This window comes from Trachymyrmex septentrionalis, unplaced genomic scaffold (assembly GCF_001594115.1).
Source record: "Trachymyrmex septentrionalis isolate Tsep2-gDNA-1 unplaced genomic scaffold, Tsep1.0 scaffold24, whole genome shotgun sequence".
In the NCBI taxonomy this organism is placed as follows: Eukaryota; Metazoa; Arthropoda; class Insecta; order Hymenoptera; family Formicidae; genus Trachymyrmex; species Trachymyrmex septentrionalis.
In genome coordinates, this window is record NW_017305397.1 from 270,207 (window position 1) to 285,271 (window position 15,065).

Sequence of the window (15,065 nt, forward strand, 5' to 3'; positions counted from 1 at the left end):
ATTATAACAATTAAAAAATTATATACGAATTTTGTACGCGTATTAAATATTAAATATTATTTATTATTTTTCACATACTATTTATATTGTTTTATTTATCCTTAAATTTAAGGGAAGGACCTAAAGTAGAAACGCGCTGAAATACAGTTGTTTGTAAAAAATAGATTTTTGTGCTTAAGAAACCAAAACTCTAACTTTAGACACTCTTTAGTCTTTTTTTTACTCTTTTCTTCAAAAATTAATATTAGAACATAAAAACTTTGAGGTCATCGCATTGATTAATCATTTGTCAATGTGATAAATTTCAAAGAAAAAAGGAAAAACTTATAAGTATTATATACAATATGTTCTAGGACCAATTGACTTTTTTATACATAAATATAAATACATTTGTTCAATATTTTCTAAGACCAATCAACTTTTTTTATACAAAGATATAATACAATTCGGATTATGCACTTTTACCATCATCTCAACAATGCAATAAATAGTAACGTTGTACCCGAGTTTTAATCCGAAATACATTTATACTGCCTATGCTGTGAATAAAAATCAATTGATTCTGAAATATTGTATAATACTTAACTTTTTTCCTCTTTTCCCTAAGATTTATTATCTTGTGATTAATCAACCCAAGGACATCAAAATTTTTATTTTTATTATTTATTATTTTGAAAAAATTAAGAGGTGTCTGTAGCTAGAATTTGAGATTCTTTATATAAGCAGAAAGGATTAATAATTTATCTTTTGCAATTTATCGTATTTCAAAAACGCGCCTCCACTTTTGATTCTACTCTTGTAAAATATTTTTTTATAAATTAAGTAGTAACTTAAAATAGTCGACTTTATTTTTAAAAAATTATTATAATTTGTGACCAGTAGTGAAAACATAAGAATATATAATATATTTAAGGCACTCACCAATCGACAATTTGATTATTTTCATCTTTACACCGAGGATTTGCCGCATTGCATGTAAATAATAAAATACTTATGTACAATAGTAAGAACATCATCAAATTACGTGATCGATATCCAAACTCAAGAAAAATTCGTAGCGATCGCGAGCACACCAGTTCGTGATCTGTGCTCTCCGAACCAGCAGACATTAATAAGTTATAAAATGGTGTTAATTAAGATACATCGACAAACACACACTTCTGCTATATGTACATGTACTGCTACACTTGCAGATCAATGATCGGATTACATCGTAGCAATAAATTACAAAACAAAAGCCGAATAGTTCTGCATTATTTTCAACTCGTTGGAGCGAATGTCATGTATTTCTGTCGAAACACCATCTGAAACACATGCGAATTTACACATAAACACAGCTGCAATAACATTAATTTACCATGTTTTTTTTGCAATCATTATCATTAATATTGCACAATTGTTTGCATAGTGATAAAAATACAGTTGTATAAAATGTACATAAAAATATATATGTAAAATGATAAAAGTTACTATTTCTTATCGTCAAAGCAATTTTGCAAAAAAAATTGCAAAGAAGTATAACATTTACTCAAATTTGGATGAAAAATTTCTTCCATTTTATTGTGAAAAGCATTGTATTAAATGCATTTGTTACATAATGTATAAATAATGAAAAATAATGATTTATCTTTTAAATTCCGCCTTTAATAAAATAATATTTTTAAAACCCATAAAATAATTATTTATATTTCCAAATTTATATTATGTAATATACATAAATATTTTTATGAAAAATTTGTATAAATTAAAAAAGAAAAGGTTTATTAATATTTTCTTATAAATAAAAATAGATTTTTCATGTTTATAAATACCCACATAAAAATGCAGTATTTTCGAAAATTTATTTTATTAATCTGTTAATATATCTTAATATATTAAAATGTAATATTAAAAATTCTATTAAATCTCATTTTCAGTTAACAAAATGTTTATTTGGAGTTAATAAAAAAAAGTAAAATCTGTTTTTCTTCCTTGAATTTTTAATATTATATTAATTTTTCTGCTGTTTAATTCAACAACAATAATTTGTGTCAAAAATTTTTTAGAGTCAGTATATTAAAAATATTCACGCATTATCATTTTTCAATCAAAATGTTAAATTACCTTAAACATTTTAAAGACAAAGATATCACAATAAAACTAAGATATTTGAAGAAGACAAAGCGATAGCACGCCGCCTCCACACGTAGATAACGTCAGAGCGATGCTGTGCATCGCCCCCACACGCAATCTGCGCCTATGTTCACACAATGACCTTTGAGAATGCAGCAGCGTCTGAATGAAAACTTTAATATGTATATATCGAAATGAAAAATGTATTTAAGAATGCGTTCTATTTTACATCTGATGTTTATGATATATTATTGTATCTTTCTTTTATATATTTCGTTAACAACAATCAATGATAAAATGATACATCATGAGCATTATATACACGGAATACATTCTAAGAAAATATGTTCACCTACTCTTTTCTACGAGTTGCGTGCTTCTTCGACTGATGATATCGACACTGTAGAGTTTGTATTGTAGAGTAGATATTCCAATAATATAAATATGACGAAGGTTTCGTGAAGACTCCAGAAAACTCGAACCTCCAGAGACGCATAAGAAAGAAAACTGACCATGAAGAATGAAGACCATTAATGACGTCACATAGTCACTTTCATGCATCCGATGCATCCAGACTGTGCATTATTACATTCCTGTGATAAAATATGAAATCTTTACTGCGAGAAATAAATGTAATGCATGATGGAAACAGTTTTAACATTATATATACAGAATGTAAAAAATCAGGTTATCACTTACGTATAATATTATATGTCACGCTATTGTAAATTACTTAACTTATTTACAATTTATATATTATAATTTATAATTAAAATAACATAAATAATAACGTGTTATCAATTATTATTATTATATTGTTCTTTAGATATGAGTCATGAAAAAACCGGTTTTGAGGAAATAAAACGGAACATTGAAACATTATTTTGCATTATGCATTTATTGTACACATAATTTACTTAATTTTGTACTTCCGTTTATCTTGTGTATCTATTTTTAATGCAATTTGAATGCTGTTCTGGTTTGTAATATTCTAATTTATTGTTTATTGAAAAAAAGATATTATATATTCATTGTACTCATTTTATTTATGTTCATTGCATTTTTTTTAAATTATTTAAAAAAATTTTAGTAATTTGTGTAATAAAATATTTTATATAATAAATGATAACAAATAAAATAATATAGAAGGAAAGAGAGAAAGAGAAATCTACGTTTAACTTGATAGCGCAAAATCACAAGATCGAGAAATTCGATCTAAGAAATTCGAGTAATCGATTATACTGTTACTCACGTAACTTCAAGTAATAAGAAAATATTTATTTAAAGCTATTAAATTCAAATTTCAATTAATTATCTTATTAAGTAATATCTTTATTATCCTAGTAAAGTAGCATAATTAATTTTTGTTAATTAACACATCAAAAAGTTTGATTAGGGACTATGAATTATATAACTAGAAATTTTACTTTAAGCAATTCTACCAATTAAATTAATCGTCGATTAAATTAATCAAAGTTCGATCGAAATTGCCTTAATACAAATGTTTTCTTCTCATTTAAAACTTTGAAATACATTATGTATAAAAGGCTATAAAATTATATATTTAAAACACAAAGAAAATTATATATTAAAACACAAAGAAAATTATAAATTAAAACACAAAGAAAATTATAAATTTAGTATACTTATAGAATTACACGGACAAATGCTAAAAATCTTTAAAAATATATATATAATGTACCTACAATATATGAAAAAATCAAAATTTTATTAAATTTTATTAAAAATCTATATTTTACTTTTTTTAATCTCTACATTTGATTAGTGCAATTTGTTTTGCTTCTTTGATTTTCATCGAGTAAAAATCAAAATAGTGAAAATTCGGTGTGATGAAACTGAAAAAAAATCTACATCCGGTCGCGTCGCGACATCCGGTACACGCGCAAGGCTCCCGAACGTGTGTGGCCGGTCCTGACTCCTGTGGGATACCCAATCGACCCAGCGCACGGAGCACGGAGCGATTCGCCGCTCAGCACTGCTCGGACTAGAGAGTGGAGTAGCGGTATCGTCAGTCACAATCAATTCGTGCAGTGGTTTCTGTGGTGGTATGGCGGATGCGAATTCATCATGCGGAGGTAACGCGGAGTGAACGTCACGACAAGTGTCGCGGTAAAAATGACCGAGTGACGCGCGATGTGCAGCACGAGGCTACGCCACGACTATACGCGCGCATTGCGGTGACTCCAGTTTCTAAGGACTCTCCAAAGGGTTCCGTGCATTCAGCCTTTCCTCCGTTTCTCCACTTACGTCTGTGTGGTCTTTCTCCCTTCTCGCAGGAGAAGGGATGCCGCGATAGCCGATGATACCATCCACGGACTACCGAGCGAATCCACGAGCGCCGCTACAACGGATCGCGCACTGAGTATTGTTAGCCCCGAAAGAGAATAACAAGTTGTGCGATGACTTCCGTTTCAGTGTCCCGAAGAGGCCCTTCCATGGTTCGAGAGATGCTCGGCTTGAAATTGTCGGTCAGTCCACTTGTAATAGCCGAGATTGAGAGACGATAAAGATCACGCACATGCGATTTAATCTCACAGATTGATCTCTCTAACGGCGACTTATTTTGTAGGAAAATTCTTTTACGCTAACATTTTTACATTGATATGTAAATGTAGCTTTTAATAATAAGGATAAAACCTTATTGACAGTGTCTTAGTTCTTATTTTAGTGTCTATAATATTATGAATATATATTATTGTATTAGCAGAGGATATAATTATTATTTTATAATTAGTTATTGCAACGAATATCAAAACATGTGTATAACAAAATATTTTATTTCTTACATTATAATATTCAATTAAATCAAATAATATTTCATAATATAACTTTTACGTTAGTAGTTATCTTGAATTTTATGATAGGGTGTCACATATTAAATATTTATCATAAAAAATTTCATGCTTAGTATTTTGTAATCTCAATTTGTTTAAACTCATTATTATTTTAATAATTTTTTTTATTATAATAAATGCTAAAGAACTTTAGAAACTTGCTAAAGAAACTTACATATTCTTTTTATAATAATTATATCTATTTAATCTATGATATTTTTATATTTAATAGGATAGCAGCCTGATGAATGGAACCTTGGAATCTAATGCATGAAATATCTGCAAAATTATAACTGTGCCTTCAATGTCTTAATCATTGAACAAAATTATAAATGTGCCTTCAATGTCCTAACCGTTGAACAAAGAAGTATCAAAATGAATAGGACAGACAGTGTGGATGCTAATAAGGCTTGGCATGAATCTGCCAGATGGTTGATCAGATGTGGCGCACTACGAGCAGATCACAAAGCCAATTGGCCACAGGCAACTGCATTCGACTTGGCCTATACATTACGGGATGGTGTATTGCTGTGCAATCTATTGAACATTGTAGATGCGGGATGCATAGACATGAAAGACGTGAATCAAAAACCGCAAATGGCACAATTTCTTTGCTTGCGTAATATAAAAGTATTTTTATCAGCGTGCTCGAATGTCTTTGGTCTCTCCGATTCGGAACTCTTTGAGCCGTTAATGCTATTCGACCTTTCTAACTTCCATCGCGTTCTCTGCACACTCTCCGCCTTATCCAATTGTCCACGACTAAGGCGAAAAGGTATAACGTAAGTAATCTGTCGATATCTGCATTTATTCATATTAAAATTTGATTATCATCAATTTGTCACAATTGAAAAATAAATAGATTAATAATTATAACATGAATAAGAAATAATAAGGAAATATATATTTCTGACAGTGGATTCTCCGTTGGTCATGGAAGATCGCAAGAGGATATCTATAAGGATTTACAAAGTGCCGGAGCAGGGTAAGAATCCATTACTAAATTATATTTTCGTACCTTATTAATTTATATATAAATTATTGAATATTAAATGACAAGAAATGTTATATCTTGACTCTAAAATATTAAGGTTTGTCTCTTTGTTAAAATAAAACTTCTCTTTCCATTCACATTATACAGATATATATGTATTTCTTTTTAATAACGATCGATAAAAGAAGTAATTACACTGTTTGACTTGTCAAAAATAAATAACAACAAAGAGTTTACTTTTATATTAATTGATTTAGTGCCACATATGGATACGTGGCGTTAAAAACTAGGACTGTGGACGTAGATGAGTCTCGGGTTTATGAAGAATTGCTCTACTTCTCGAGTAATTCTCAACGTAACTGGCCTTCTGCGGAGAAGGTATACGCCATTTTATGGCTTAACAATTTTAAGAACATTTTTTACTGAAAGAATATCAGCCATCATTGTATCCTTCTCTTTCGCAAATGCAGCTTCTTTAATCTATAAATAGTATAAATGATCCAAAAACACGAATCAAAAAATTCTTAAATACATAAATAAGATGTTATAATATGATTTAAAACTTATTTGCCTCAGCTTTGTTTCATTTATACAAATTTACTATTCTGGGAAACATTATAAGTTACATTTATTTTTATAAGAAAAAAGCTATTTTTTTTAATATTGGAAATCTTTATTATCCATGGTATATTTTTTATACAGATGGATTTTTATTGTGCATGGTATATTTTTGATGTAAACAGATATTTCTGTGTGAAAGAGGCTCAGGGTATCAATCATGAAACTTTATCCCTAGGATGAAAAGTGAAAAGTGAAAATTTTTATCATTGAAATTAATGGAGAAATTTTTCATTTTTCACTTTCCATCCTAGAGATAAAGTTTCATGATTGATACCCAGGATCTTTATTGTGCTTTATGAAGCACAAACTTTGAAATATATGATATTTTTTCCGAAATATATATATACACACATATACGAATATTATATACCATTAAATAACATGTTGATGCATTAAAATTAAATTATATATATACGTCTATGTGATACAATGATGGCACTGTTTTATTCTTCAGGTTGAAATTAGATATCGATCGCAGTTATCATCAGTGGCAGACCTTATAATTGTGCTGTATTATGATTTGATTTTTGCCGAGAACTTAGCAATTCCCATCAGTATGCATGTCATAGTGCATGGCCGTATTTTTTTTGTGTGTGTTTTAAAGCCGCGAAGATGAGGGTCGTCGCAGGAGATTTAGGCGACGCGAAGGCGACGAAATGGGTGGTGGAAGAGATAATGAGGATCCAGTCGGAGAGGAGGAGGGGTATGGAGCTTTTTGCAGCCACGCACAGAGTGAAGAGATCTATCAGGACCTCTGTAGTCTACATTTACCACCACCTCCGTCAGTTGCGCAGGTCATCATTGTTTGTCCTTATTTCTCTTGTTTTCTTATAATTTTTTATATTATAAAATATCCTCAAACTTCTCTTTCGATCATCATTTGAAGGAGACGCAGCTAATCAGAAAGATCTTGTATTAAAACGCAGAAATATTATATGAATGTATTCAATATTTAATCTCGGTGTTGAGTCCATAGGAAAGTGAATTTATTATTATCGCATTCATATATGGTTAATTTTGTTATTCACCATGCGCTCCGCTTTACACCTTGCATACTACTTTATAATTTGCACAAAAGCGTTTCTATTTATCGAGATAATTTCCGTGCAACAGAGTAGTGCCATTTCTGGAGGAGAGAAAAGAGATTACGTAATCCAGGAACTCGTGGAAACTGAGCGAAATTATACAGAGGTTCTCAGTAACTTACTTAGACAATTCGTCCGACCATTGTCGTCGTTACTCCGACCCGAAGATTCCGCCCGTATTTTCTTCGGTATCAAGCAACTCTCAGAGATTCATGTGGGCTTCCACAGTCAGCTACGTAAGGCGCGAAACGGCGCCGCAATCGCCCAAGTCTTCCTCGACTGGCGGGAGAAGTTTCTCATTTACGGCGATTATTGCGCAAATCTCACCCTAGCACAATATACTCTGCAGGAAGCCTGCTCGCGTAACGAAATAGTCAATCAAGAAGTTGTCGTAAGTTTCATAATGCAAATCATGAAATCATCAAATTAAACGGATAAAGAAAATTAAAAGCTTTACATTTAGCCCTTTTATAAGGAAAAAGCAGTTAATATTTTGTCAAATTTACTACGATATAATCTCTAAAAATTTCTACCATAAAAATTACTAATTGATTAAAAAAGATAATATATTTGAACTATTTTAACAATGATATTTATTACAGAGGTGTGAACAAGAAGCTAACAGTAATAAATTTAAACTGAGCGATATACTATCTGTGCCGATGCAGAGGGTGCTCAAGTATCACTTGCTGTTGGATAAGTTGGTAGAGGAAACTCCTCGCGAGTGGATAGAGGATTTCCGTGCATTAGCGAAGGCGAGGGAAGTGATGGTCGATGTTGCTCAATACATAAATGAAGTAAAACGCGATTCCGACACACTGGACATCATAAAGGACATCCAAGCATCGATAATCGACTGGGATGTCCCTGAAGACGCGCAGCTGAAGGATTTCGGCCGATTACTTCGTGACGGCGAGCTTAAGGTTTACCTAATATATTATCAAACAAAAATATGTACACTTTGTTAGTTTCCAAGAAAACGTTGCAATAGACTTAAAGTTAACTTAATATGGAACCGTAGCTAATTCAGTTTTTTCTGCAGGTGAAAGCTCATGGCGACCAACGGATAAAAGCACGTTATGCATTTGTATTCGAGCAAGTGGTATTGATTTGCAAAGCTGGCAGAGGAGATCAATATTGTTACCGGGAAACTCTACGATTAGATGACTATAGACTGGAAGATCACATAGGACGCCGAACTTTAGGCAGAGATTCACGTTGGTCTTATCAGTGGCTACTTGTACATAAGCAAGCATACACGGCATATACTTTATATGCGAGAACAGAAGAGCAGAAGCAGATGTGGATAAAGGCATTGCAGGATGCGATGGATAATGTTAATCCCGCAGCCTGTCGAAATACCAATCATAAATTCAAGTTAACAACATTTGATACTCCTAAAAGTTGTCAACGATGTGGAAAATTCCTTAAAGGCCGCATATTCCAGGTAATAATTAGCTAATGACATATTTAAAGTTTTTGCACTATCAACTACTTATAATTGTATGAAGAATATACAATTCAAACATGTAAAATTTATGCTAAAAATTATATATAGATAATAAGATATAGAATTACAACTTTTAGAATTTACATTTCAATTTAAAGAATTAAAATGCTTTAAAGTTTTAAAAAATGCGTAATGTATAGATCAATAATTTACGTTTTCCAAATTTGCAATTTTATTTCTTGATCTCTCAAAAATTGATATCAAAAAATCCAAATTACAATTTTAATCGAGTGTTGTATCATATAGGGCTACAAATGCGAGACATGTCGTCTTGCCGTACACAAGCAGTGTATCGCGCACTCGGGTCGTTGTATGCCTACGCCGACGTCGCCGACACCTCCACCGCCACTACCCTGCGAACGTGCGCTCGCCGCGAAATTATGGTTCGTCGGGGAGATGGGCAGAGATGCAGCTTCCAATAAATTGGAATCCCGCGACGATGGCACTTACATGCTGCGCGTTCGTCCAACTGGACAACCACGTCTCAAACATGAAACCAATTATGCCCTTAGTATCAAGTAAGTTTGAACGACTAAAAATGTCTTTGTTTTAGGAAAATTTAACTTTAGTTTTTTATACATTTATTTCTATATTGTACTTGACATATATTTACTTCATAATTGTGTCCAACAAAAAAATCGTACATTTTGGTTTCAAACCTTCAACGATATACAATTATTTCCGCATTAATAGATATATTCCGAATATCTATCAGGCAAATTATTTATATACAACTTTTCATTATTGAAATATATCGTTGGCTTGAAACGTGCAATTTTTCTGTTGAACACAACTATGAAATAAAAAATATTTAGAGTTAAACATTTTTTTCTAATTCTATTTATTTTACTTAAATTTTCTAAAGCCTTTCATTAAATATTATATTTTTTCAGAGCGGAAGGGGCGGTAAAACATATCCGAGTATTCAAACGTGACGTGGATGGAGCGGATCTGTACTATCTCAGCGAGTCTCGATTTTTCAAGAGTGTTGTTGAATTGGTCGAATATTACGAGCGGGCATCACTCTCAGAGAACTTCGAGAAATTAGATCAACGCCTATTATGGCCCTACCGGCGTGTCTTGGCCAAGGCATTGTTCGATTTCCGCGGCTGCGAACGCAATCAATTAAGCTTACGACGTGGTTGTCGAGTAGTGGTGTTGAGCAAAGAAGGTGATGCCAAAGGATGGTGGAAAGGTAAAATAGGCGATCAAATAGGATTCTTTCCAAAAGAGTATGTAGAGGAGGAATAGGATTATTAAGAATGAATTAGTTATTATATCGGTGCATATAAAGTCGGATTTCAAAGTTCCCGATTAGATGTCTTTTATGTGTGACCATCGATTATTATATTTTGACAAAATATCGACACAATTCTTTTACGAAGTTGCATCCTTCTTATGTAAATTTAAATTGTCAAATTATATAAATCATTTTGTATAAATTGATAAAAATTTCTAAAATATTTCTGTAGCAGATATGTATAATATTATTTGATATTTTTTTTAATCATGTGACGTTTATGATAAAAATTTTACACTCAGAAAGAGATACATCAATCTCCTGGATAACTATTAATTGAACTTTACAATATGAAGAATATTAAACTGAAGATAAAACATAAAAAATAAAATGCTACAATATACACAAAGTTGGATATGATTTAAATCACATTATTATATTAGATATAAATCTTTTTTTATATCTTTTTTGGAACTGTAAAACCGACATTTTATATGCAACGATCTAATTTGTTGACCATTCGATGGCTGACAAACATCGTGGTAATCATTTTACATTGCAATCATGATATCGACGCATACCTCAGTAGAAAAGGATAAGAAGACGAGTTCATTCACGAGGCATTTTTGCGTTGTAAAAAAATATAGGTAAATATATGCACAACTTGCATAGCGCACGCACAACTTCGATCACTCAGAGAAAGGTTTCTTTAATTTAAAAAAATGTTTCTTTGCTATATAGTTAAAGAAAAAATTTCTTTGATTTGAACATAATTTCTTTAAACCAAAGAAATTTTTTCTTTAACCGTATAGCAAAGAAACATTTCTTTGCATTGAAAAAACTTTTCTGTGGGTGATGCTACTGTTCTATTGTGTTTAACAAGATCCGAACGCATAATGTATATCTGGCGCTTCACTTAGACAACTTAGAAAAATATTGTTAGTTACGTGTATAGAATTATAAAGATAATTGCGTAAATATATATATATATGTATATTTTATATACATATTTTACTGCGATGCGGCATTCCTGATTATCGTTAGGCGATAATATCATAAAGATTAAAGTTGTTTGTGCGAAAATGTACGTGATTTAAAAAAATATAAGTGCCTATAAAATGCCCTAAAAAGATAGGAACTAGATTGTTTTCTTGAGAATTAAATTTTTCTTAAAGAAAATTAAAAGAAGAGAAATATTATAGCAAAGAGAAATACTATACATCTTTATAGATGCATAGTTCTCCACTTCAACTTTAACAAAAAGTGAATTTTTCGTTTAAAAGATGTATCTGCTATCGATCCTCTTTTTTCATTTTTTATGGGCATATTCTATGGCGGTCTGTATCTTACCGACAACTTTTTTCTTTATGATTAAATTTCAGAGTCAATTGCCAGATATTAATTGTACATAATCCTATCCGTACAATTAATAAAAAATAGTATTTCTAGTTATATTTAAATTGCGAACAAATGCGTACACAAATTATATACAGGGTGTTCGGTAATTAGAGAACAAAGAGAGCAATTTCTCATTATAGAATAAGATCGTTAAGTCTGCAAAGTAAATTTGCATAAATTGTATTCATTTCGAGTTGTTAAATATGTATCGAAGAATCACATTTATTTTGCAAATGTTTGATGTTCTGATTCTTGATAATATCCTACAGATGTCTATTAATTAACTTTTATAATATTGTGTGTATATATATATAGATAGATAGATAGATAAAATAAAATTATATGTAAATTTTTCTGATTGTTGTTTGGAGTAACAAGTTATAAGTCTACGAAAGAAATGCTGCCTAACAATATTAATTTATCGTAAGCTCAATTAGTGCCAATCAAAATTCTGTCCAAATGGATAGAATAGTAATATTTAGGTATTAAGCCTAAGAGAAAAAAATACACCAAATTTTATTAAGCTCGTAAAATACTGTTATTCCAAGCACCCAAATTAATAAGTTATAAAAAAATTTATTCGAAAAAATTGAGAAATTATTCTCTTTTTACTAGATATATTGCTAATTATATCGAACAACTATATATAGATACAAAAATATATATATTTATCTCTTTCATATATATATATAAATATATATATATTGTATTTTATTGTAAGTATGAAAAATTAAGTTTACTATTTTTTTAATTATTAGACATATATTTTTCTGAGTGTGCCAATAAGAAACTCTATCAATAAAGGATCTTATCGAGATGTTATATAAATACTTACACAATATCTCATCAGTATTATTACTTTTATTAAAAATTTTAAATTATTTTATTAAATATTTTAAATTATTTCAATCAATAGTTTTGGAGTCTGATTGTTTACGATACACAATAGTAGCAACTTTCTGTTCTATCCTCTTACAGCCTGCCATCGAGTACAGATTAAACGGCTCGGGGCCAAAAGTTAAATACGACAGTGCCTCTTGTAACATCTCCTCTGTCGGAATGACACCTCGATCTGTGAAAGACTTTACCAAGCATTTTCTAACATGCACTTCCTCAAGAGGTAGGAAAGGCACATAATGATCAATCACACTAGTCTGTATAGTGTCGCTATGATGGAAACCGCCCTTCTCACTGAACGCTCCACCAGCTATGAGTGTTTCAAAATCCTGTAGTTTTGTGTCCTCCCGTTTCCTGCCGTTCTCCCACAGATTTTTGAGATGCTGCACTATTTTGGTACTGCCAGTGTTTGAGAGAAATATAAAAATAGCTTTGTTCTGATATACGGAATTGCTATTTTTAGTGGATTTGTGATAATTGCTGTAATCTAGAAATGGTACCAGTACATTTAGTAGACCCTCTGGCATTTTATCCACCTCATCGAACACAAACATCGATCTTTCACACTGTTGCAGACCATTGAAAATAATTTTATACAATTCTTCCTACAAAAACAAATTGTCCATTAATTTATTTTCTTTTATTATAATAAATTATACATATAAATTTACATGAATTATACATTTGAATGTATACCTGGTAGTCATCTACTTTTCGTTGCAGAGGAAAATCATTACGGCCATTGAAAAAATGGAAATAGTTGCTCTGAATACCATTTTTATAAAAAGCTTTGGCAATCATTTGCACGACATAGTTCTTGCCTGTTCCTGGTGTGCCATGAAAACTCATGACCAACGCCTTATGTGAATTGTGATTTTCCAAGTGGCCCCGAAGTGCATTTATGATCGTTTCATGAGCAATTTGTTGCCCGTATAATTTAGCAGTAAGTACATATTCTAATCCTATAATTTCAATAATTTTTGAATATTTCTGTGTAAATGTATATATATAAGATAAAAAAAATAGATGGTAATTATACAGTTTAGCTTCCACAATTCAAAAATCAATAAAATTAGGCTTATTTGATGCGTTTTTGCATGAAATAAAAGAATTTGGCAGAAAAAAGAATAGAAGTCGTGCGCCCCTTGGCAGGAAGAAAGGAAGGAGAGGGAGAGGAAGAGTGAATCGCTTCGCGTAAAACTTATAGTACAACACATAATATAATATATAGACCATTTCGCCTCTGTGACAGATTTCCTAACCTCAATAGTAGTCAACTTCAATGCTTAATATCTCGGTTCGGGCAGAGCGGCACTGTTTTCTGCCACATTCTTTCAAAAACGCATCGAATAAGTCTAATTTTATTGATTTTTAAGTATAAATAAGTTACAATATTCTGATATAAATTGATAATTAAATTATTTCTGATAATTAAATTATTTCAAATTAATAATTAAACAAAAACTAATGATAATCAATGATCATCAGAAAATATTAAAGGAAATAAATAATGCATTAAATCACTTTTAACAAAAATAAATCCGCATATACGAATCACGTATTGGATTGAAAATATCTTCAATTCTATTTAATGACAATACATAAATCTAATTTTATTTTATAAGAAAAAGTTACATGGATTTATACTCACTATCCAAGTCAGCAGGAATGTATTCATCTGTGCAGCATTCCTGGTACATGCATTTGTACTTGCCGTACGCATAATAACCTAAAAAACTTAATGGCACACTTAATGCACTAAGTGTTATAAGTTCGCCTTGTACAAACGTGAGAGATTTTGTAAAAATTAGTATAAGCATCAGGACGCGTTTGATGAGATTCATGTTATCGAACTCTTTTTTTTTTCTTTTTCTTTTGATCGCCGACTTCGCTGTTGGAAACGGCGAGTTAGGCTACTTATTTTCTTACAGTCTTCCCAGATCAACACAGACTCTCGATGGTACATCATACTGTGATATATCATACCATAATACTGTGTACTGTACAATGTGTATTCAACTGTGGTAGCATCACAACTGTGGTATCATCGTTCCTCCGTCGCGTTAAATAGTCTGTTTTTTGTCCCAGACTGCTCTAAATCATGATGATGGAAAATATCTTCTTCCACTATGCTCTAGACTGCTCTAGAACTCTCTTTCTCGCTTTTGACAAATATTTACGTATCTTATCTCACTTTAAATTCCAAAAGTGTACACTAGTTCAGCCACTGAAATCGGACCTTAGGATTATCATACCTAATCATATCTAATTTATAAGAAAAGAAAATATTATATATAAAATATGTTATATATAAAAAATATTATATATAAAAAAATATATATTATATATAATA

The 15,065-nt window shown here is 31.0% G+C and overlaps 3 protein-coding genes across 5 annotated transcripts in view; 1 reads left to right on the forward strand and 2 right to left on the reverse strand.

Moving 5' to 3' along the window:
• The window catches only part of LOC108748740 (plancitoxin-1), an 11,646-nt gene extending 3,801 nt beyond the window's left edge, over positions 1-7,845 (reverse strand). The window contains exons 1-3 of one of the 2 annotated variants that reach the window (XM_018487046.1): positions 7,790-7,845; positions 2,469-2,705; positions 922-1,304 (exon numbers count right to left, since the gene is read on the reverse strand). In XM_018487046.1, coding sequence (XP_018342548.1) covers positions 922-1,109 — 188 coding nt within the window. In that variant the 5' untranslated portion in view covers positions 1,110-1,304; positions 2,469-2,705; positions 7,790-7,845. Of the gene's footprint in view, positions 1-921; positions 1,305-2,468; positions 2,706-4,380; positions 4,426-7,789 lie in introns of those variants that run through there. The other variant, XM_018487047.1, reaches the window with a different exon arrangement.
• LOC108748739 (protein vav) lies at positions 4,524-10,624 on the forward strand. Of its 2 annotated transcripts, none has more exons than XM_018487045.1 (9): positions 4,524-4,601; positions 5,200-5,749; positions 5,884-5,952; positions 6,219-6,339; positions 7,696-8,058; positions 8,270-8,590; positions 8,710-9,114; positions 9,424-9,695; positions 10,071-10,624. In XM_018487045.1, exons 2-9 carry the CDS (start codon positions 5,238-5,240, stop codon positions 10,426-10,428), a joined length of 2,421 nt encoding a protein of 806 aa, XP_018342547.1. In that variant the 5' UTR covers positions 4,524-4,601; positions 5,200-5,237; the 3' UTR covers positions 10,429-10,624. The 2 variants fall into 2 exon arrangements, with proteins under 2 accessions (XP_018342547.1, XP_018342546.1); XM_018487044.1 differs by lacking the exon at positions 6,219-6,339 and adding an exon at positions 7,187-7,376 and having other exon boundaries at positions 10,071-10,621.
• A 2,016-nt stretch (positions 10,625-12,640) lies between these two features.
• LOC108748741 (torsin-like protein) lies at positions 12,641-14,803 on the reverse strand. Its single transcript, XM_018487049.1, has 3 exons — positions 14,364-14,803; positions 13,409-13,674; positions 12,641-13,317 (listed from the first exon to the last, which is right to left on the reverse strand). The coding sequence occupies exons 1-3, from the start codon at positions 14,554-14,556 to the stop codon at positions 12,721-12,723; spliced, it is 1,056 nt and encodes a 351-aa protein (XP_018342551.1). The 5' UTR covers positions 14,557-14,803; the 3' UTR covers positions 12,641-12,720.
• Between the last annotated feature and the right edge of the window lie 262 nt (positions 14,804-15,065).

Coding starts and splice junctions, on each gene's coding strand:
- LOC108748739 (XM_018487044.1), top strand. CDS start 5,238: ATGAAATATCTGCAAAATTATAACTGTGCCTTCAATGTCTTAATCATT. Junction 7,377..7,695: donor CACCTCCGTCAGTTGCGCAG/GTCATCATTGTT, acceptor TCCGTGCAACAG/AGTAGTGCCATTTCTGGAGG. Junction 9,696..10,070: donor AATTATGCCCTTAGTATCAA/GTAAGTTTGAAC, acceptor ATATTTTTTCAG/AGCGGAAGGGGCGGTAAAAC.
- LOC108748741 (XM_018487049.1), bottom strand. CDS start 14,556: ATGAATCTCATCAAACGCGTCCTGATGCTTATACTAATTTTTACAAAA. Junction 13,675..14,363: donor CATTCCTGCTGACTTGGATA/GTGAGTATAAAT, acceptor TTGAAATTATAG/GATTAGAATATGTACTTACT. Junction 13,318..13,408: donor GAAAAGTAGATGACTACCAG/GTATACATTCAA, acceptor TTGTTTTTGTAG/GAAGAATTGTATAAAATTAT.